The sequence below is a fragment of the Artemia franciscana genome, chromosome 14 (assembly GCF_032884065.1).
Source record: "Artemia franciscana chromosome 14, ASM3288406v1, whole genome shotgun sequence".
Taxonomy (NCBI): Eukaryota; Metazoa; Arthropoda; class Branchiopoda; order Anostraca; family Artemiidae; genus Artemia; species Artemia franciscana.
Genome location: NC_088876.1, coordinates 11,043,716 through 11,066,281, shown reverse-complemented (window position 1 = coordinate 11,066,281; position 22,566 = coordinate 11,043,716). Strand labels below are relative to the sequence as shown.

The window sequence follows — 22,566 nt, the reverse complement described above, 5'->3', positions numbered from 1 at the left end:
GTCTTGCTCTTTCGAGCACTTCCGCAAGTCTTCTGTTGTGCTCTTCTCGTGTGGCTCCATAGATAAGTAGGTCATCAACAAGTATTTTAAGACCTTGAAATATCTCTTCCATCTTCCGCTGGAACTCGTTCTGGGCAGATATCAGCCCAAAGGGATATCTCCTCCAACGGTATCTGCCATAAATTGTATTAAAGGTCGTGAGGTCTGAAGCTGATTTTGAGAGCACAAGCGACCAGTACCCTGAGGTGGCATCAAGCTTTGAGAAATATTTCGCACCGCTCAAATCAGAAATGGCATCTTCAAAAGTCGGGATTGGGTAATGAGGGCGCTTGATGGCTTTGTTCAGGTCTACTGGATCAATACAAAGTCTCACACCGCCATCCTTCTTTTCAACTAGCACCATCGGGTTGACCCATTCCGTAGGCTCTTCCACCTTTTCTATTATCCTCAAGCTTTCCAATCTGTCTAGCTCTTGTTTCAATTTCTCATGCATTGCAATAGGCACTTTTCTGGCAGGATATGCTGTCGGCACAGCTCCTTCCTTGAGGTGAATCTTGCACTTGCCTTGTATTTTCCCAATGCCAGAGAACAGCTCTTTGTACTGTTCAAGGAGTGGCTCCAAATCTGGCGTTGATTTGCTGTCATCTAAGGCATCTATATTCAGGACAAGTTTCACCAGGTTCATGTTTTTGCTAGACTTGAATCCAGGGATAGGAACAGAATTTCCTCCAGCTATGAAAAACCTATGTTTCTGTTCAGGAGCTCCATTATAGCTGCATGACAGGAGGCAGGTTCCGGCTGTTGGGATCGTTGAGCCACAGTAACTGGTGAGTTTTTGCTTTGTTGGTTGTATGAGTGGTTTTGGAGCAAGGAGATCAAAGTAGTGTTTTGGTATGATGTTTGCCTGAGCACCAGTATCAATTTTGAAGCTTACAGTAGTCTGATTGTTGATCTTCAGTGGAACAAACACCTCATCCTTACTCCCATCTTGCTGTACAGCATATAGCAGTATTTCATCTTCTTCAGCAGTTTCTGTTATTTGGCTCTGTTCGTCATTTTCGATAGCATTCACGACTTTGCTGCGGCATACTTTTGCAAAGTGGTTTAATTTTCTGCACTTTGAGCATGTTTTCCCTTTGGCAGGACAGCTGTGTCCAGGGCCATAGATTCCTCCACAGAAGTAGCACTCTGTGCCTTTTGTTCTTGATCTTGCGTCTGCTGGTTTTGGTTGTTTCCGGTATACTACATCCACTTCCTGTTTGATTGGGGGATGGTGGGAATTGTTGTCAAATGATTTCAGCTGTGCTTGGGTCGTCTCATAGATCCTACAAACTTCTACTGCTCTTTCAAGTGTTAGGCTGTTGCCGTCAGCTAGAAGTTTCTCTCGTATTCTTGGATTTCTGATTCCACAGACGATTTTGTCTCTGGTCATCTCTTTTGGATCATGGTATTCGCATGGCTTGACTAGCAACTTCAGCTCTGTGATGTATTTCTCAAGTGTCTCTCCATCACGCTGGTCACGTTTCTGGAAGATATATCTGGCAAATACTTTGTTCTTCTTTGGAGCAGCATACTCACGAAATTTCAGAAGGTAAGGCTCGATTTTATTTGAATCGTCTGCTTCAATGTCAAAAGTTTTAAAGATGTCTCTTCCTTTTTCGCCAATCCATATAAGTAGATAGGCACACTGAATCTTCTCCAATTTACCAGAGAGAGGGCCTAGAAACATAAGTCTTGCATGTTCTTCAAACTTTGACCATTCTTCATCAAGATTTTCAGATTCCCAGTTGATTGCTGGAGGGGCAACTCCATCCATCTTTGCTGTTCAAAATCCCACTTCTGACACCATGTAGAGTTCCTATGTCTCAAGTTGATTTAGCTCTTTATTAAGACCCAAGCACCTGTAAATATAACAACATAAGCACATAACAAAAACGACACTAAGCTGATAAGCAAGCAATCTCAGCAGGATGCTACAATAATATAAGCACATAATAAAGCAACGCTAAACTAATAAGCAAGCATGCCCAGCAGGATGCTACAGAGATGTTGCATACACTTGTTAATTGCATGACTTTGATTGTTGTATTCAGCATATTTGGATACATCAGATTGTATTCTGAAACATTCTGCTGCATACTGATCACCCAAAACCTTGGCTCTCTGACTATATTGGACAGAGCTATGTAAGTATAGACAGTTTAAATAGGTATTTTTGGTCAAAAAAATTGATTTTATTTAAATATTATGTTTTGGTTCTTACAAACGGCATTGGAGATAGCAAGTTCCTTTGAAACAAGCCATTAAACAACTAAATGATTTTCCAATGCTCCACCAGGAGTGGAGAAGGAAAAAAGAATAAGAAAAGAGGTATTTCTCTATCTCATGGTGGAGGAGTGGCTTTTTTTGCTGGTGTACCCTCCCAAATTGGATTCTTTCATTTTCTGAAATAGAGCACAACTCCAAAACTGAAGATCTATGGTTCTGGACCAGACCCAAAAACCTCCCAAAAGAAGTATCTTGCATGATTTTTTGTATTATTTAATACCCTCCTCATAGTGGATTTAAGAAGGAGCTGACAGCATATCTGTAACTTTATGGTGCAACTGACATGTTCAAGTCCCACCTTGATTGGGAATGGCTATGCCAGGAGTTCCTTTTACAATTTGGAAGCTGCAGAGTCCTCCACAAGAGTCTAGTCTAACAGCCACAATTTACACCAAATGCATTTTTTCTTTTCATGGAGCATCACAAGGATGGATAATCCTTCTATTGATCCAAGCTGTGATTTAAGGTAATTTATACTGACAGAATTCACTGCAAGTACCCTTATGCTGCAATTACATTACGTGGTGATTTTAATGAGTTAGACCAGAAGTGGCTTAGCACTGCTCTTAGTCTTGATCAGGTAGTCAAGTCACCTACATGCAGCAATAAAAGTTTAGACTTGATTCTTACCAACATTGAAGATTACTACTGTGCCCTGAAAATAGCCCCTCCATTAGGGGCAAATGACCATCTATGCATCTTTTGGACCCCTTTATCATCCTTTCCCCCAAAACCATTGATCAGCTATTAATATAGAACCATTACTGACAAGAAGATTGCCCATTTCAAAATAAAACTTATCTCCAAATCTTGGGCCAATATTCTATGTCTTACCAGTGGTGATGAAATGGCTTCTAGGTTTTCAGAAGAACTTTTCCAGTTATAGTCTGACACCCTTCCAGTGAAAAAAGTTAATTGCAAATCCAATTGTAAACCATGGATAAATAAAAAAAAATTGTGCCTAATAAATGAACATGATAGACTCTTTAAGGAAGTATTTTTCCAAGAATCTTGAAAACTTCAAAACATTGTCATTAGTGAAATCCATAAAACAGGAAAGGATCATGGTGCTCACGTGCTCAATAAGTTTACTGTATTCTAACCCTAAGAATTTCCACAAATGCATCCAAGATCTCATGGGAAAGGTCTCTTCAAAGTTTTTCTTACTGGATATTAATGGTGACCCAGTGAGTGCAGATATCATAAATGATTATCTTGCTTCAATTTGTAAAACTCACCCACCACTCCAAAATATGCAAGCCAACAGTGCAGTGAGTGACATTCCTGTGATTGAAATACATCAGACCCAGCTTAAACTCGAAAATCTCGACACAAAAGTCAGTGTCCCCAGGTGATATCCCTACCAAATTGATTGTGAAATGTGCTCAGTATTTAAGTGTACCCCAAAAGTTCCCTCTGACTTTAAGACCAATATTGAAAACCTCTATTTTCTCTCAATTTTTGAAAGTTTTACTTACAATTTCCTCTTTAACAGTATTCAAGATAATCAACCCAAATCAGTTTGGCTTTAGGCCAAATCATAGCACCATGCATTGCTTAATTCATATACTTGACACTGTTTTCAAACATCTTGAGTTAAATAGTTCCTATGTTGAAGCTGTTTTTGCTGATATTAGTAAAGCCTTTGACAACTTGGATCATCAGACAGTTATTGATAATGCAAGGGCTTTAGGTGTCAGATCTTTTGTTTTATGTATGATAGCTAGTTTTTTGCCTAGTCATGAGCAATGTGTAGTCCTCCCTAACGGAGATTCATCAGGCTCTACCTCAATTTCCTGCAGAACCCCAAGGGACTAAATTAGGTCCTTTAGCATTTTTAATTGTTTTTAACAATGTTTTACCAAATTTTGACAACGCTTTTAAATTTGTGGATGATTTGACATTACTTAACCTTTGTTAAGCCTCAAATACTTTGGTCATTAAACTTGACTCACTCATTAACAACTTAAAGAATGATCTTGACAATGTTAAACTCAACCTAAGCATACCTAAAAGCACTTTAATGCTATCCTCCTTTTTAAAAAATTTACCCCCAATCAATAATTACCTTTGCATCTTCCCCCCTTCAAAGAAAATCCCCCAATCCTTTGTAATACAAGACTTAATGCTTGTAGAGCTCCAAATTCTCAAATTGACTTGTGTCCCCAAATGTTGACCATGAGGTACAAAAACTCTTTTGTTCCCTATTTTGTTTTGCATTTTAATAATTGATTTAATTTTGTAATTATGTTTATTCCTCAATATCTGTTTTATCGTAATTGTTCTGATGGGCTTATGCTAGCCTGTGTGCTATTTTAGCCAATAAATCATATTCTATTCTATTCTATTAGTTCTACCCGTGTGAATAAGTTATTTTCCTTTTAAAGAAATAAAATCAGACAGAAAGGAAAAAAAGAAACATCAACTTTTCTCTTGCATGGTTCTCTGACTGTAATGGACAGAGCCACATATTGGTAGAAACTTGGTTTTATATACCACTGCTACTGCTACTATCAACTCACCACTGCACCAAGCTACCTGAGGCCAACACAGCAATGTACACTCCTCCATCCCAATCTATTCAAAAACATCCTCTCTACACCCTCCCAGGAAGTTCTCATTTCCCCTAAATCTTTCTTTATGACATCGTCCCACCCCAACTGGGGACAACCTACTTTCTGTTTATCCCTTGATTGTTGGCTGAAAAGGACAATTTTTGGCAATCTGTCATCCTTGATCTGCAGAACATGTCCATGCCATTTCGACCTTTCTCTCATTATAGCCCTAGAAAGCAGGATTGAACCACACTTTTTGTACAGCCTACTGTTTGAAATATGGTGAGTCAGCTGGGTACCCAGAACAATCCATAGGCAATTTCTCTGGAAAAAATCTAGCAAATCTTTATCTGCTTTTTGGAACACCCATGCTTCAGAACCATATTTGGTAATTGTCATCACTGTAGCTTTCAATATTGTAATCATGGTTTGCAGACTTATCTTCCTATTCTTTCAAACCTTTTTTCAACTGTCAAAAACACCATGAGCCTTGGGTATTTTACTTTTAACACCTTCACACCTCCCACCATCTTTACTAACAATACTACCAAGGTCAGTGAAGATGTCCCCCTGATCAATCTTTTTGTTACTCAATGCCACTTTTCATCTTCACTTATTCTCAGCTTTAGCAACTTATTCTTCTTAACATTCATTTTCAAACCTATTCTAGCACCCTGAACTCAAAAAATCTCTAAAAGTTCATTCATTTTGCTCGCACTTACATCTAGGATACTTAAATCATCAGCATAATCTAAGTCAAGGAAAGTTGTTCCTCCCCATTTAATTCTGTGTTCTCCCATTGCCTTTCCTGTGCTCCTTAAGACTAAGTCCATAAAAATGATCCACATAAAGGGGGATAGAATACAACCCATATAATGATCCATATGAAGGGAGGGGGCAGGATTCTCCCCCCATGGAAAATAAGGCTTTCCAAATTTGACAATTTTATTTGAGCTTTGTTTTTTTATTTCCATAGAGGGAAGGAATTTTGGTGCTTGTGTATTTATACACCACTCACTCAAGTTTATGTTGTGTAAAACTTGAGAACAAACCAGTTTCTTTGTTAGTTTTTTTTTCAACTTAGCTTGAGACTAGACTAAAAGACAAGTGACAGAAAAGATTTGAGACATATAATTTGGGCTATATATTCGCACATAAGGGGGGAGGGTAAAGTATTTGGACAGTTTGAGGTCAGAAAACAATTCTTACTTCATAATATGCAGAATAACTGTGCCCAATACATTTTTCTTGCTGACCCCCTATACTTTACCCCCCCCCCCTAAGTTCAAATATATAGCCCAAATTTGTTTCTAAAGTAATAAAGAAACTGGTTTGTTCTTGAGTTTTATGTATTGCAAACTTGAGCAAGTGGCATATGATAGACAAGTACCAGAATTTCACATGGAGAGAGAGCCTGATTTTCTAGTATTATTTAAAAACGATCAGAAATTAAATTAAAAAACAGCTGAAAGCAAGAAGCAAAAACAAAATTTAAAATGAGCAGAAATTATTATGTATATGAAAGGAATTGTTCCTTCCACAAGACCTTGCTCTTTATGCTAAAGTTTTAACTTTTTCCCCCTAATTCTTTTAGAACAATTCCTGAAACACAATGGCTGTTTAATTAGAATTAATTTAAAAAACTTTTTCCACAAGACAAGTTTTTCAAAGAAAAGCAAGGAGCTCCGTTAAGCCAAGAATGAGCAAAATAAAGTCAAATAATCTTTCAAGCCTAAAACAACCACAAATCAATACCAATAAATAAATAAAACTCAAAACAAGCAAAAATTAACGTGAGTAGGGGTGACAACCCCCATGCCTTCTCAAGACCAGAACACAATTCGTGCTTTACTGAAAAAAAAAACAAAAAAAAAAAACAAAACAAATGACTGTGGATTGTCTGTTAAATTGACATATACTGACATTTCTTTGTTAAGATTTTGATAATTTTTCATTAGTGAAAATTAGAAAGGTAAAAACGTTTCGAACGTATTTTGTTTTCAGTAAAGCGCAAATTCTGTTATGTTCTTGAGAGTGCGTGGAGGTTATCAGTCCTATTCATGTTAATTTTTGCTTGTTTCGAGTTTACTTTGCTATTTGTGGTAATTTCTGTTCGTTTTGAGTCTCATTTATTTATTGATAGTAATCTATCGTAGTTTTATGCTTAGAATTTCATTTGACTTTATTTTTGCTTATTTTTGGCTTAATGAAGCTCTTTACTTTTCTTTGAAAAACTTGTTTTGTTGAAAAAGTCTTTTAAATTAGTCTCTGTTTGTTTTTTATGGACATAGTCTTTTTCATGGAAAAAAATATTTATATCTTCCCAGTTTTCTTATATAAGAATTCATAGTATGGGTGGCTACTTGTATGTTGGAGAACTCTTTTCAACAATTTTTAATCCTGACACAAACAGTATTTTAATTTAATTTTATAGCTTCTGAAGTTGACGACATTCTATTTATATTACAAGACAAACTGGATACACTTACACTCTTATTATTTATTTAAATTGTAAGAGCAGAAGTAGTAATAGTAGTATCCCTACAAGTTTCAACTTAATACCCCCAGTCGTTCTTGCTATATTACCGAGGTGTCTTATTGCCAACCATTTAGCGCAATGCCTTTTGATTTACTTTAAAGCATATTGGGCCAATTGCATAATGCAACTGTGGGGGGTTGACACGCCCAATATTCCTAGACATAGTTGCTGGACCATTCTACTATGCTGAACAAATTGCCGTTCTCAAAACTTTGACTTGATGCGTTTTGGAGAATGAATGGGTTTGAGAGAAAGGCTGCTTGCCCTCCAATCTCTTGTTACTCTTAAAAAGGGGCACAAGACACTCGCGCTGCTATTGGAGTGCAAGGGGAGGACTCCCCTCTTCATACATCTAATAAAAACATTTTAAATAAGTAACAACAAAGTGAGAACATTTTAAATGTATTTTGTTTTCAGTAAAGTGCAAATTATGTTTTGGTCTTGAGAAGGTATCAAGGTTGTCAAAGACATAATTTCCAGACCTTTCAACTGCAGTGAACAAAATGGCTATCTAAAAATTTTGATGAGATATGTTTTGGGAATTGATGGACATGGGGGTGTGGCTTGGTGCCTTCCTATCACTTTTGTCTAATAAAACAGGCTCTAGCCCTTTCAATTTCCAATCAAATGAGCCTTTTCGAAGTTTCTACAACAAGAAATGGCCATCTCAAAATTTCTCTCCAATGCATTACATAAAATATAAGGTTTGGGGTAGAGGTTATCCACCTCCAATCAGTCTGAATCTTGAAAATCGCGCTAGAAATTTTGATTACCAATCCAACGAGCCCCCGTTGGGCTCTTTGGATTGGTAATATATATATATATATATATATATATATATATATATATATATATATATGTATATATGTATATATATATATATATATATGTATATATATATATATACTAGCTGTTGGGGTGGCGCTTCGTGCCACCCCAACACCTAGTTGGTGGGGCGCTTCGCGCCCCCCCAAGCCCCCCCGCGCGCGTAAGTCGTTACGCGCCATATTAGTTACGCGCCATTGTAGTTGTGTCCCTGTGTCCCACCTGTGAATATAGATAGATTTATATATGTGTTTCAAACTACGTAAAAATTGCGAATATACAACATTCTTGGCTTTCCCATTGTCTGTCCATATACAAAGCCGTATGTACTAATAATGACGTCATATGCAAACGCTCTTTTTACAAACAAACAAACATGCATACACACAACTCGTTTTTATATAGATAGATAGATAGATAGATACAATACAAATTAACTACGTAAAACTTGTGAATATACAACAGTCTTCGCTGTCCCATTGTCTGTGCGTATAAATAGATTGTCAGGTTTACCGACCCTCAAAGATGCAACATACAATTGTACATTGGTAAAGCAATCTGTATTAAGATCTATACCGCATTTTTTTAGTGATTGCCCTTGAGCTTTGTTGATGGTGATTGCAAATGCTAATCGAATTGGGAATTGCAATCTTTTAAATTGAAAAAGCAGATCCGTTGGAATCATGGGAATGCGAGGAATAAGAACAGCCTCACCCTCATAAGGCCCTGTCAAGATTGTGGCCTCTATTAGGTTTTCCATTGTTTTTTTTTTACGGCAAGTCGCGTGCCATTGCAAAGCTTTGGTGGGTTGATATTTCTTAAAAGTATTATTGGTACGCCTATTTTTAGTTGTAGCACGTGTGGTGGAAACCCTGAAGGATCTATGGAATTTAAAAATTCAGATGGATAATTAACCGCTTCATTTGGTTCCAAAATACAAATTAACTGCGTAAAACTTGCGAATATACAACATTCTTCGCTGTCCAATTGTCGCTGCATATAAATAGATTGTCAGGTTTACCGACCCTCGAACATGCAACGTACAATTGTCCATGGGAAAAACAATCAGTATTAAGATCTATAGGCTACCACATTTTTCTAATGATTGACCTTGAGCTTTGTTAATGGTGATTGCAAATGCTAATCGAATTGGGAATTGCAATCTTTTAAATTGAAAAGGCAGATCCGTTGGAATCATGGGAATGCGAGGAATAAGAACAGCCTCACCCCCAAAAGGCCCTGTCAAGATTGTGGCCTCTATTAGGTTTTCCATTGTTTTTTTTACGGCAAGTCGAGTGCCATTGCAAAGCTTTGGTGGGTTTATATTTCTTAAAAGTATTATTGGTACGCCTATTTTTAGTTGTAGCACGTGTGGTGGAAACCCTGAAAGATCTATGGAATTTAAAAATTCAGATGGATAATTAACCGCTTCATTTGGTTCCAAAACTGTGTCGACTGACTTGTAAAGGACTGCCTGGTCTCGAATCTTGGTCAGAATAATATTGTTGATTTCGTGGACGTCTATATTTTTGGGTGCGAGAATCGCTCTTTCACTTAGCCATTTATTATTTTTATAATTTTTTAGAATATTCGGAAATACTTTTTCAATCAATTCATTTTTGAACGTCACTAAATTACAGAAATCAGCAGGTAGTTGTATACGTCCTGAAATTGAGTCTACTGGGAGCTTTCTGTTCCCCATTGCCAGCAATTGATCTGAAAATGTTTGACCAGAGTCATCGTTTTGCAATCGGACACGCATATTTGTAGTTAATTTTAATGTTTTTACGTGTGCCCATAAATTAGAATTTTTCAGGCAAGCATTCATTTCGTCTGCAGGAGTTGATCTAGGTATTATAGGTAATGTTTGCCTGAAATCTCCCGCAAGCAATATTAATGTGCTGCCAAAGGGTTTCGACTTCCCTCGCAAATCTTTCAAGCATTGATCCAGAGCCTCGAGCGATTTTTTGTGTGCCATTGTGCACTCATCCCAAATAATAAGTTTGCATTGCTGCAATACTTTACCCATCCCAGATGATTTGGAAATATTGCACGTGGGAGTTTCTGTAGAATGCAAGTTCAGAGGCAATTTCAAAGCGGAATGAGCAGTTCTTCCACCAGGCAGCAATGTTGCGGCTATTCCGGACGACGCAATTGGCAACGCTATATCATCCAGCCTGATATTGTACGATTTCATCGAAATCTTTGATTTCGGGCTGCAAGCCAAAAACTGCCATGTCACTGCCTTTGTTGACGTATTTACATATGTATTTGATTGCCTTTACGGAGTTACAGTATTCAACGTTTATGTGTGCATTAAATGTTTTTGATAATAATGGGGAATATGGAACAACCCACTGGTTATCTACTTCGATGGTGGTACCGTTACGCTTCTTTATTATTGCTGTTTTACCGCCACCTTCAGTAGATCTTCTTCTATATTGTGGGTAACCATCATTGCCAGTAATTGTGTTTGATACTAAAAGTCGAGGATATTGCTTTGTGCACCTTCCTTTGGCCATGCATGGTGAATTTTCGTTCAGTGCACCGCAAGGTCCATGTATCATATTTTTTACAATAATATCATTTAACCCCTTATCGACATTTTTATCAGGTATTTCAGCGGAAATCACATCATCAATTTCGTTCGAAGTAATTTTTTTATGTAGCCAGATTAGTATATGTACGTGTGGCAAACCTCGTTTTTGCCATTCCACTGAGTGGAATGTCTCGAGGTAAAAACTGATCACCGACCATAACGATTGCCACTTCGTCGATAGTTGGAGCATTGTATCTACGCACATGTTGGCCAGGAGGCGTTTTGTCAGCGGAAATAACAATTTTATGCGTATCAGTAGGCATCAAGTCGATGGCTGTTTTGAACAGACGCACTAAATTATTATTTTCGTGGAAAAGATGTTGCAATTGGAAAACGATTGTCCTTTCAACGTTGGGAGAAATTTCGCAACGTGCATTCAATTCAGAATTTCTATCACTGATGAAGTACAATTGTAAAAATTTATGATTCTCGCCTGAGAATGGTAGAAGGGACCCTGCTTTATGATAAATTTGCCCTTTTACTTTGAAAGTAGACATAAATTGATCTGGATTTTCGATTTGGGCTCCAAACGACGTCATTTGGAAACATGAGTTGTATTGTCTGATTTTTGACAAAAAACGCTTAGATTCTGACGTAGTTCCAGTAAGGAAAGTCTTCAATGGCTCTGGTGGTGCAGCCAATAGAGGAAGTTTAACTTTTCCTGAGGCGCAACACATTCCCATTGTTTCACCATTGAATTTCAAGGCCTTGCAATAGGGACAAATTTTAGACATTGTCCCGATTTGAACACATCTACTCAAGCTATAATCATCGACTGGGTTGTACCTGAATGCCAGGCGATAACTTTCAGGTTGCTCTGATTCCTCGGCACGCTTTCTTTTCTTACTTTCTCTATCAGCAGCAAGCCTGATTTCTTGCTGTTCTTGTGATTCCTCGGCACGCTTTCTTTTCTTACTTTCTCTATCAGCAGCAAGCCTGATTTCTTGCTGTTCTTGTAATTCCTCGGCACGCCTTCTTTTTTCACTTTCTCTTTTAGCAGCAAGTCTGCTTCCGCGTTGCTCTGGTAGTTCCTCGGCATGCTTTCTGTTCTTTCTTTCTCTATCAGCCTCAAGCCTGTTTCCTTGCTGTTCTTTTGACTCCTCTGCACGCTTTCTGTTCTGTCTTTCTCTATCAGCCTCAAGCCTGTTTCCTTGCTGTTCTTTTGATTCCTCGGCACGCCTTCTTTTTTCACTTTCTCTTTTAGCAGCAAGTCTGCTTTCGCGTTGCTCTGGTAGTTCCTCGGCACGCTTTCTTTTCTGACTTTCTCTATCAGCAGCAAGTTTTTTGGCATAGACTCTTTGAGCATCTTCATCGGCTTTTGCCATTGTAAGTTCATCAGTCATTGTAAACTTAAACATTAATAGATTTCTACGTGAACATATGTCTTAAATATCTTGAATGACGTCACCGTCAAAGCAAAAATGACGACAACTAATTTCATGACGTCAGTCAACACAGAAACATAAACATGACGTCACCTGATCCACAGACAGACACACAGACAGACAACTTATTTTTATATATATATATATAGATATATATATATATATATATGAACAGACAGACATTCATTTGAACAGACTGGTTTAGTTTTTGAGAACATTGACGAAAAATAAAATGAAACCACTAGAATGATCAATGTGACTGGAAGAATTACTGAAATTAAATTGAATGCTACCTTTCACTTCGAAATCCTATGGAATTTATTGGGATATTGGCTTCAGCATGTTTGGCTTTTAATATTGACCAAGTAGAGTGGCAATATCTTAGAAATATATCATTTTTTTTTATTGTTGCTATTTTATACATGAATAGATTTGTAGATCCTAACCTTGCTTTTTTTTTCTTTCATTTTAGGCAGAGATGATTCCAATGAAGGCCTGTACATTCAAGGTAGCTAGTTTTTTTATTGTAGCACAACAATTAAAGCATAGTAATGGGCCCTAGTTTTTAGCAATAAGGACTGTAAAAATAAAATTTGATTCTTTAAATTGATTAAGTAGAAACCTAAACAACAGTAAACGTCGTAAAAAAATCAAGCAAACAGAACGTTCTAGTTTTTAATATTATTTCAAGTAACATTTTGGTAATTACTGTATTTAATTACTGGCAAAGATAGATTTTAATTACTGGCGACTCATTTTCAAAGGATCAAAGCCTTATGAGTAATGATGCCTCTCTGCTTTTGAGCAGACACATAGCCAGTACTCTTTTCTTCCTTTAATGACTTAAGATGACGAAGAAGACTTAACGGTAACTCCCAGGGCAAGACACAGGTGCATATTACGGCATAGGGAATGTTTTCTAAGAGACGCCGGTGTCTGTTGTATCATAGAGAATGCTTAATTTTGCATGTTACATAATAGAGAATGTTCAGGATTTCTTTGAATGATACATAATAGTGTTTGTTTACTTTTGGTTATTATGTAATAGAATATGTTAGAGTCCACTAGTCAAGTGGGGGGTTTTATTCAGACATTTTTGATAATCAAACATAACCTTTAATTTATTGGCTTGCAAATCACTCGTCACTGCAAAGTGAACCCAGTTGAAAGCTTATCTCTAGCACTATAGGGCCTATAACATACGTAAAATCACGGGTTTTATCCAAACAATCAAGAAATTGCTCAATATACCCTCAATTAGTATTGTATGTAGCGACACTGGAAAATTTGGCTACGTTCATCTGAAGAGCCACCAAAAATTAGAAACGCACTTTTGACGCTTAAGGCTTACTGCTCCTCCAACCTACACAAAGATTCACTGACCCTTCTCAACAATAGCTGAAGCTCTATTATATACAACTGTCCACAATTTTTTTAAGCGTCAACCGAATCTTCTACTCATACGAAGCGTTAAAATAAATGTCTATGTTAACCGTTATGTTTCTTAGGACTACCTGTACCTTTAGAAACCAATGCCTCACCATGCGATATTGCTGCCTCTGAAACAGTAGGCTCAATATGTCTATAGTTTTTGTAGTAATTCTAAATCGACTGACCATATCAGAATTTTTGCGCAATAGTTTTTTAGCCTTCTTTTGGCCTGGATTGTTGTTTTGTACCACAAAATGCTTGAAAATGCTGCTTTTCTGTTGTACAGTCAATTTGGCTAAAATAAATGTCTATGTTAACCGTTATTTTGTAGGACTACCTGCACCTATAGAAAACAATGGGCCATGATATGGCATCACTGCCTTTGAAACAGGAGGCTCAATATGCATGTAGTTTTTTCGGTGATTCTAAATCAATTGACCATCTCAGAAGTTTCACACACTAGCTTTTTGGTCATCTTTCGGCTAGAATTGTTTTACATCACGGATTCACTGAAGATGCTGCTTTTCTGTTGGACAGTCTATTTGGCTAAAACAAATGTCTATGTTAACAGTTATTTTGTAGGACTACCTGGACCTTTAGAAACCATTGCGCCCACTTACGGCCTTACTGCTTTCGAAACAGGAAGCTCAATACGCTTATACATTCTTTGGTAATTCTAAATCAATTGACTATACCAGAATTTTCAGACAAAGAATTGTTGTTTTGCACCTCGAAATTACTGTAAACACCGATTCGCGGGGACTCCCTTGTAGTCCCACTTTGTAGGATTACCTGCACCTTTAGAAACCAATGCGCAACCATAGGCATTACTGCCTCTAAAAGAGGACGCTTTGTCCTCTTAGCGTATAGGCGAATAAGCGTATAGTTTATTTGGTACTTGTAGATCAATTGACCATCTCAGATTTTTCACACAATAGCCCTTTGGCTTTCTTTTGGCTAGAATTGTTGTTTTGCACCACGGAATGACTGAAAACACCGATTTGCTGGGGGACAGTCATTTTGGCTAATATAAATGTCTATGTTAACTTTTATGGTACTTGTTGCCTGTTGTTTTTTTTGTTCGTGAAACTTGGTGCATGTCAATTTTTTCTTCATGAAGCTTGTACTTTGATTTTTCACCTTGTGAAACTGGTTTATATTGCTTGCTATGGGGTGGGCCAGCCATTGAGTGTCATAGGCTTGGAATTTAGAGAAAATAATACCAAGAGAAATAAACAAAATATAGAATTAAGTCACATGTCTTGTGCCCCAATTTTCCTATGTTTTGAGCAAACTTAGATTATTCTCTAAGAAAAATATCTCTAAACATTCTCTAAGAAGGAGTATTTTCTTATGTTTTGAACAAGTTTGTATCATTTTCTAAGAAAATCTTTCTAGAAATTCTCTGAGAAGGCCCCTTCAAAATTCTAGAATTATATCGCTAAGAAGTGAAGAATCGGTTTACCGTCATTACGTAACACCCACGTGTGCGCTATCATTACGTAATACCCACGTGTACACCGTCGTTACGTAACACCTTTGTGTGTGCCCTCCTCAGTTATAAGCGGGGATTTTTCCACAGGGCCCAAATTTTATCTTGGGTCATTCTTAACATAATTAAACATTCCCCTATTACGCAAGAGCTATAAAAATGATGGAGAAAAATGCCTTGAAGAAAATGTCTTAAAAAACGTCTTGAAATGTCTTGAAACGTCTTGAAAAACGTCTTGAAGAATAATGTATTTAAGAAACTTGTTGACATGTCTTGTAGAAAATGTCTTAAAAAAGATCTTGAAATGTCTTGAAGCGTCTTGGAAAACGTCTTGAAGAAAAATGTCTTTAAAAAGGTTTTGAAGTGTCTTGAAACGTTTTGAAAAACGTCTTGAAAAAATGTCTTAAACACGTCTTGAAATGTCTTTGAACGCTTTGAAAATTGTCTTGAAGAAAAATGTCTTAAAAAAGTCTTGGAATGTCTTAATAAAACCCTCCGCTTGACTAGTGGACTCTAACACGTCCTATTACGTAACAACCAAAAGTAAACATATGTAACATTCAAAGAAATCCTAAACACTTTCTATTATGTAACATGCACAAGTAAAGATTCCCTATGACGTAACATAGGAAGAAATGAGTAGTGGCTATGTGTCTGCTCAAAAAGCAGAGAGGTGTCACTACTCTTGTACTTTGTATTTCTTCGCTACAAGGTTTTTCGGCCTATCAAAGGCATTTGTGCATATGATTAAAAAAATTAAGATCTGTTAGATATTGTGTATTATTTAAAAAGGTTTGAAAACGTGGATAACAATAAAACGATGAATGATAATCTGATGAACAGAAACATAATTATGTACGCTAAAGTAAGGAATTTATTGGTTCACGTAGGGTATTGCTTTCAGTTTTGTCAGGGGGGGGGGAGTGCCGTCAACGTGATCATGATACTCAGAAAGAGTACCAAAGGACTATTGGGGGAAAATAGTCCCATTAGATGAATCTAATGGGACTATTTTTGTTTTTATTAGCATTGTTTTTTAGTGTGATCCTGCTCTACAAGTGTGCCTTTTCCCATAAAAATACCCAAAATAAGACATGTAAAGCTCCCTCCCCCCATCAAATAAAAAGAAAAGGGGAAATCGCGCTCCGTCTTTATGAGCGCCCTCGGCTCAGAACCGTCAAGTGATTCAAATCATACATGCACATAAGGGGGATTTATAATGCTGGTGGGGTAAGTCAAGAAATGATGTCGACTGTAAGCTTGATGCTGATGTAGTACACGTTAGGCTAAAATTGTTTCTTGGAATTCTGTCTGATTGCCTGTAAAACCATGGCCAAAGTAAGATTAAGCACAGTTTTTATAAAATGAGAGCCGTCTGATGGTCAAGGATCCTCCACAAATATTCCACAGAGAAAATATTTGGAAAATTTGGTCTGAAATAAATTTTTGTTTTTCTTCAGTTTCAAATATCCATCTGGTAAAAATTTCCAACAAGTCATTCACCCTTCTCAAAAAGTAAAATATTAGGGTGTGTATAAGTCAACTTTCTACGCTCAGAATCTTTTTAATTGCGGGATTCGTAATTTAGCCTCAAGTCGACGGTCAACCTACCATCTTCAAAGATACCACGATAGGAAGACTCTACACCGTTCACCCCAATTAACATGAATGCTTCTTTCTATGCCTGCTTTTGGTGAATGTACCCGGTCCGACGCCCTTTGAGTATTTGAGAACTGTAAACGGTACTATACATGACACTTACCGTAGTGCATGCCAATCTCTGAATTTATTGGAGAATGACCAACACTGGGATAACTGCATCAATGACGCGTGCGAAACGTCAACTCCAAGTCAAATTTGTGCATTGTTTGGCCTCATACTAATAACTTGCTCTCCATTAGCTCCTGCAGAGTTATGGGAAAAATATAAATCAAAAATGTCCGAAGATATACTCCATCGAAAACGGTTAGAGACGTCAGATATGACTTTTGATTTTACATCAGAAATTTTAATACACTTTAGTTATTATAGAAGATTTGTGCGTATGTATGGCAAACAAACCTCTTCAGGATTTGGGAATGCCTTCACCTAATCGTACCGCTGCTGTTTCGACATGTGTAGAATTGGATCGTGAACAAAGTTATAGTATGAGTGATCTATTGTCGTATCTACAAAATAACATTTCCAAGTTAACGTCAGAACAAAAAGACATTTATGATACGATAATGCATTGTGTCGATAACAACGTTGGATAAATTTTCTTTTTGGATGCGCCAGGAGGTACTGGTAAAACGTTTGTGATAAAACTGATTCTGGCATCAATTCGATCAAAAAATGATATAGCGTTGGTAATTGCGTCGTCCGGAATAGCCGCAACGTTTGTGCCTGGTGGAAGAACTGCTCATTCCGCTTTGAAATTGCCTCTGAATTTGCATTCTACAGAAACTCCCACGTGCAATATTTCTAAATCATCTGGGATGGATAAAGTATTGCAGCAATGCAAACTTATTATTTGGGACGAGTGCACAATGGCACACAAAAAATCGCTCGAGGCTCTGGATCAATGTTTGAACGATTTGCGAGAGAATTCGAAACCCTTTGGCAGCACATTAATATTGCTTGCGGGAGATTTCAGGCAAACATTACCTATAATACCTAGATCAACCCCTGCAGACGAAAAGAATGCTTGCCTGAAAAATTCTAATTTATGGGCACACGTAAAAACATTAAAATTAACTACAAATATGCGTGTCCGATTGCAAAACGATGACTGGTCAAACATTTTCAGATCAATTACTGGCAATTGGAAACGGAAAGCTCCTAGTAGACTCAATTTCAGGACGTATATAACTACCTGCTGAATTCTGTAATTTAGTGACGTCCAAAAATGAATTGATTGAAAAAGTATTTCCGAATATTCTAAACAATTAAAAAAATAATAAATGGCTAAGTTAAAGAGCGATTCTTGCACCGAAAAATATAGACGTCCACGAAATCAACAATATTGTTTTGACCAAGATTCGAGACCAGGCAGTCCTTTACAAGTCAGTCGACACAGTTTTTGAACCAAATGAGGTGGTTAATTATCCATCTGAATTTTTAAATTCTGTGGATCTTTCAGGATTTCCACCACACGTGCTACAACTAAAAATAGGCGTGCCAATAATACTGTTAAGAAATATCAACCCACCAAAGCTTTGCAATGGCACGCGACTTGCCGTAAAAAAAAACAATGGAAAACGTAATAGAGGCCACAATCTTGACAGGGCCTTTTTTGGGTGAGGATGTTCTTATTCCTCGCATTCCCATGATTCCAAAAGACCTTCCTTTTCAATTTAAAAGATTCCAATTCCCAATTCGATTAGCATTTGCAATCACCATCAACAAAGCTCAAGGTCAATCATTAGAAAAATGTGGTATTGATCTTAATTCTGATTGTTTTTCCCATGGACAATTGTACGTTGCATGTTCGAGGGTCGGTAAACCTGACAATCTATTTATATGCAGCGACAATTCGACAGCGAAGAATGTTGTATATTCGCAAGTTTTACGCAGTTAATTTGTATTGTATCTATCTATCTATACTATATGTTGACGTCATTCAACACACAAACATGACGTCACCCGACAGACCCACACACAGACAACTTATTTTTATATATTTTTATATATATAGATAGATAGATAGATATATGTCCCGGTTGTCATTTATATTCCCTATGTGCCGGTGTCCCGGTCGTCACTTGTGTCCCGATGTCCCGGTCTGTAATTTTGTCAGTCGAAAGCATGACGTCAGTCGACACACGAACATGACGTCACTCGACAGACCCACACACAGACAACTTATTTTTATATATATAGAAGATAGATAGATAGATAGATATCTTCTATATATATATATATATATATATATATATATATACTAGCTGTTGGGGTGGCGCTTCGCGCCACCCCAACATCTAGTTGGTGGGGCGCTTCGCGCCCCCCCAAGCCCCCCCGCGCGCGTAAGTCGTTACGCGCCATATTAGTTACGCGCCATTATAGTTGCGTCCCTGTGTCCCACCTGTGAATATAGATAGATTTATATATGTGTTTCAAACTACGTAAAAATTGCGAATATACAACATTTTTGGCTTTCCCACTACTGGGAGCTTTCCGTTTCCAATTGCCAGCAATTGATCTGAAAATGTTTGACCAGAGTCATCGTTTTACAATCGGACACGCATATTTGTAGTTAATTTTAATATTTTTACGTGTGCCCATAAATTAGAATTTTTCAGGCAAGCATTCATTTCGTCTGCAGGAGTTAAACTACGTAAAAATTGCGAATATACAACATTCTTGGCTTTCCCATTGTCTGTGCATATACAAAGCCGTATGTACTAATAATGACGTCATATGCAAACGCTCTTTTTACAAACAAACAAATATGCATACACACAACTCGTTTTTATATAGATAGATAGATAGATAGATACAATACAAATCAACTGCGTAAAACTTGCGAATATACAACATTCTTCGCTGTCCAATTGTCGCTGCATATAAATAGATTGTCAGGTTTACCGACCCTCGAACATGCAACGTACAATTGTCCATGGGAAAAATAATCAGTATTAAGATCTATACCACATTTTTCTAATGATTGACCTTGAGCTTTGTTAATGGTGATTGCAAATGCTAATCGAATTGGGAATTGCAATCTTTTAAATTGAAAAGGCAGATCCGTTGGAATCATGGGAATGCAAGGAATAAGAACAGCCTCACCCTCAAAAGGCCCTGTCAAGATTGTGGCCTCCATTAGGTTTTCCATTGTTTATTTTACGGCAAGTCGCGTGCCATTGCAAAGCTTTGGTGGGTTGATATTTCTTAAAAGTATTATTGGAACGCCTATTTTTAGTTGTAGCACGTGTGGTGGAAACCCTGAAAGATCAATGGAATTTAAAAATTCAGATGGATAATTAACCGCTTCATTTGGTTCCAAAACTGTGTCGACTGACTTGTAAAGGACTGCCTGGTCTCGAATCTTGGTCAAAACAATATTGTTGATTTCGTGGGCGTCTATATTTTTGGGTGCGAGAATCGCTCTTTCACTAAGCCATTTATTATTTTTATAATTTTTTAGAATATTCGGAAATACTTTTTCAATCAATTCATTTTTGGACGTCACTAAATTACAGAAATCAGCAGGTAGTTGTATACGTCCTGAAATTGAGTCTATCGTATCACAAATGTCTTTTTGTTCCGACGTTAACTTGGAAATGTTATTTTGTACATACGACAATAGATCACTCGTTCTGTAACTTTTTTCACGATCCAATTCTACACATGTCGAAACAGCAGCGATACGGTTAGGTGAAGGCATTCCAAAATCCTGAAGAGGTTTGTTTGCCATACGTACGCACAAATCTTCTATAATAACTAAAGCTTAGTTATAAATTTCTGATGTAAAATCAAAAGTCATATCTGACGTCTCTAACTGTTTTCGATGGAGTATATCTTCGGACATTTTTCAACAACAGCTGGACTACGTTCATGTATCGGAAATGAAAGAATTCACCAAACAGCTTCATTACTGCTTATGTATCTTCCAGCCTGATATTGTACGATTTCGTCGAAATCTTTGATTTCGGGCTGCAAGCCAAAAACTGCCATGTCACTGCCTTTGTTGACGTATTTACATATGTATTTGATTGCCTTTACGGAGTTACAGTATTCAAGGTTTATGTGTGCATTAAATGTTTTTGATAATAATGGGGAATATGGAACAACCCACTGGTTATCTACTTCGATGGTGGTACCGTTGCTATTGTAGGTTCTTCAGTCATTTTACAATTAGAAATTTCTCTTTCAACGGTCTTCTTACAATTAAAAATTTGTCTTTGAACGATATTCTTAAATACCCGTGTCCTGGTCGTCATTTATATTCCCTGTGTCCCGGTCGTCATTTGTGTCCCGGTATCCCAGTCTGTAATTTCTCTTTGAGTGTCCCGGTCGTTATTTATATTCCCTCTGCCCCGGTCGTCATTTGTGTCCCGTTCTGTAATTTCTCTTTGAGTGTTTTTTCTTTTTAGTATTTTTCAGTTTTTTACATTTTTTCTTTTTTCAGTTTTCTTTTTCTTCTTTATTTTTCAGCTTCACTATGAAATACATATCGCCGAACCTTTGTTTTTTTAACTAAAATCTGGTAGGCATTGATGACCTTATCCAAGTCAAAATCCCAAACCCAATCATCATCGCTATCATTTTCAGTTTTGATATGTTTTGACTCTCGCTGTCCAGGTGGATCTTCATCTAACTGCGCGGTTTTGCGTTCTTTAGCCTCAAGCCTGTTTCCTTGCTGTTCTTTTGATTCCTCGGCACGCTTTCTTTTCTGACTTTCTCTATCAGCAGCAAGTTTTTTGGCATAGACTCTTTGAGCATCTTCATCAGCTTTTGCCATGGTAAGTTCATCAGTCATTGTAAACTTAAACATTAATAGATTTCTACATGAACATATGTCTTAAATATCTTGAATGACGTCACCGTCGAAGCAAAAATGACGACAACTAATTTCATGACGTCAGCCGACACAGAAACATGACGTCACCTGATCCACAGACAGACAGACAGACAACTTATTTTTATATATATAGATATATATATATATATATATATATATATATATATATATATATATATATATATATATATATATATATATATATATATATATATATATATATATGTATATATATATATATATATATACATATGTATCTATCTATATATATAAAAATAAGTTGTCTGTGTGTGGGTCTGTCGGGTGACGTCATGTTTGTGTGTTGACTGACGTCATGTTTTCGACTGACGAAATTACAGACCGGGACATCGGGACACAAATGACGACCGGGACACCGGCACATAGGGAATATAAATGACGACACTCAAAGAGAAAGCGACCGGGACACAAGGAATGTTCGATTAGCAATCACCATCAACAAAGCACCGGGACACAAATGACGACCGGGACACAGGGAGTATAAATGACGACCAGGACATAAGTAAAATAAAACTAAAAAAAACTAAAAAAAAGGTAAAAACTACAAAAAAACTAAAAAGAAAAAAAAACTAAAAACTAATAAAAAACTAAAAAAGCTAAAAAACTAAAAAAACCAAGAAAGAAAAAAAAAAATAAAAAAGGAAAAAAATGAAAAATATAGGAGAAAAACAAAACTAAAAAACGAATGTATATACAGACCGGGACATCGGGATACAAATGACGACCGGGACACAGGGAATATAAATGACGACCGGGACACAGGGACACAACTACAACGGGGACGCCGGGGGGCACAGGGGGATATATAAATGATTACGGGGACACAGGGAATGTTCGATTAGAAATCACCATCAACAAAGCTCAAAGGCAA

General features: G+C 37.1%; 1 protein-coding gene across 1 annotated transcript in view; it reads left to right on the top strand.

Annotated features, from left to right (window-relative positions):
• The window catches only part of LOC136035300 (F-box/LRR-repeat protein 20-like), a 106,836-nt gene that overhangs the window by 4,631 nt on the left and 79,639 nt on the right, over positions 1-22,566 (top strand). Inside the window, exon 2 of the mRNA XM_065716993.1 lies at positions 12,704-12,739. Within this exon, the coding sequence (XP_065573065.1) occupies positions 12,704-12,739 (36 nt within the window). The remainder of the gene's footprint in view (positions 1-12,703; positions 12,740-22,566) is intronic.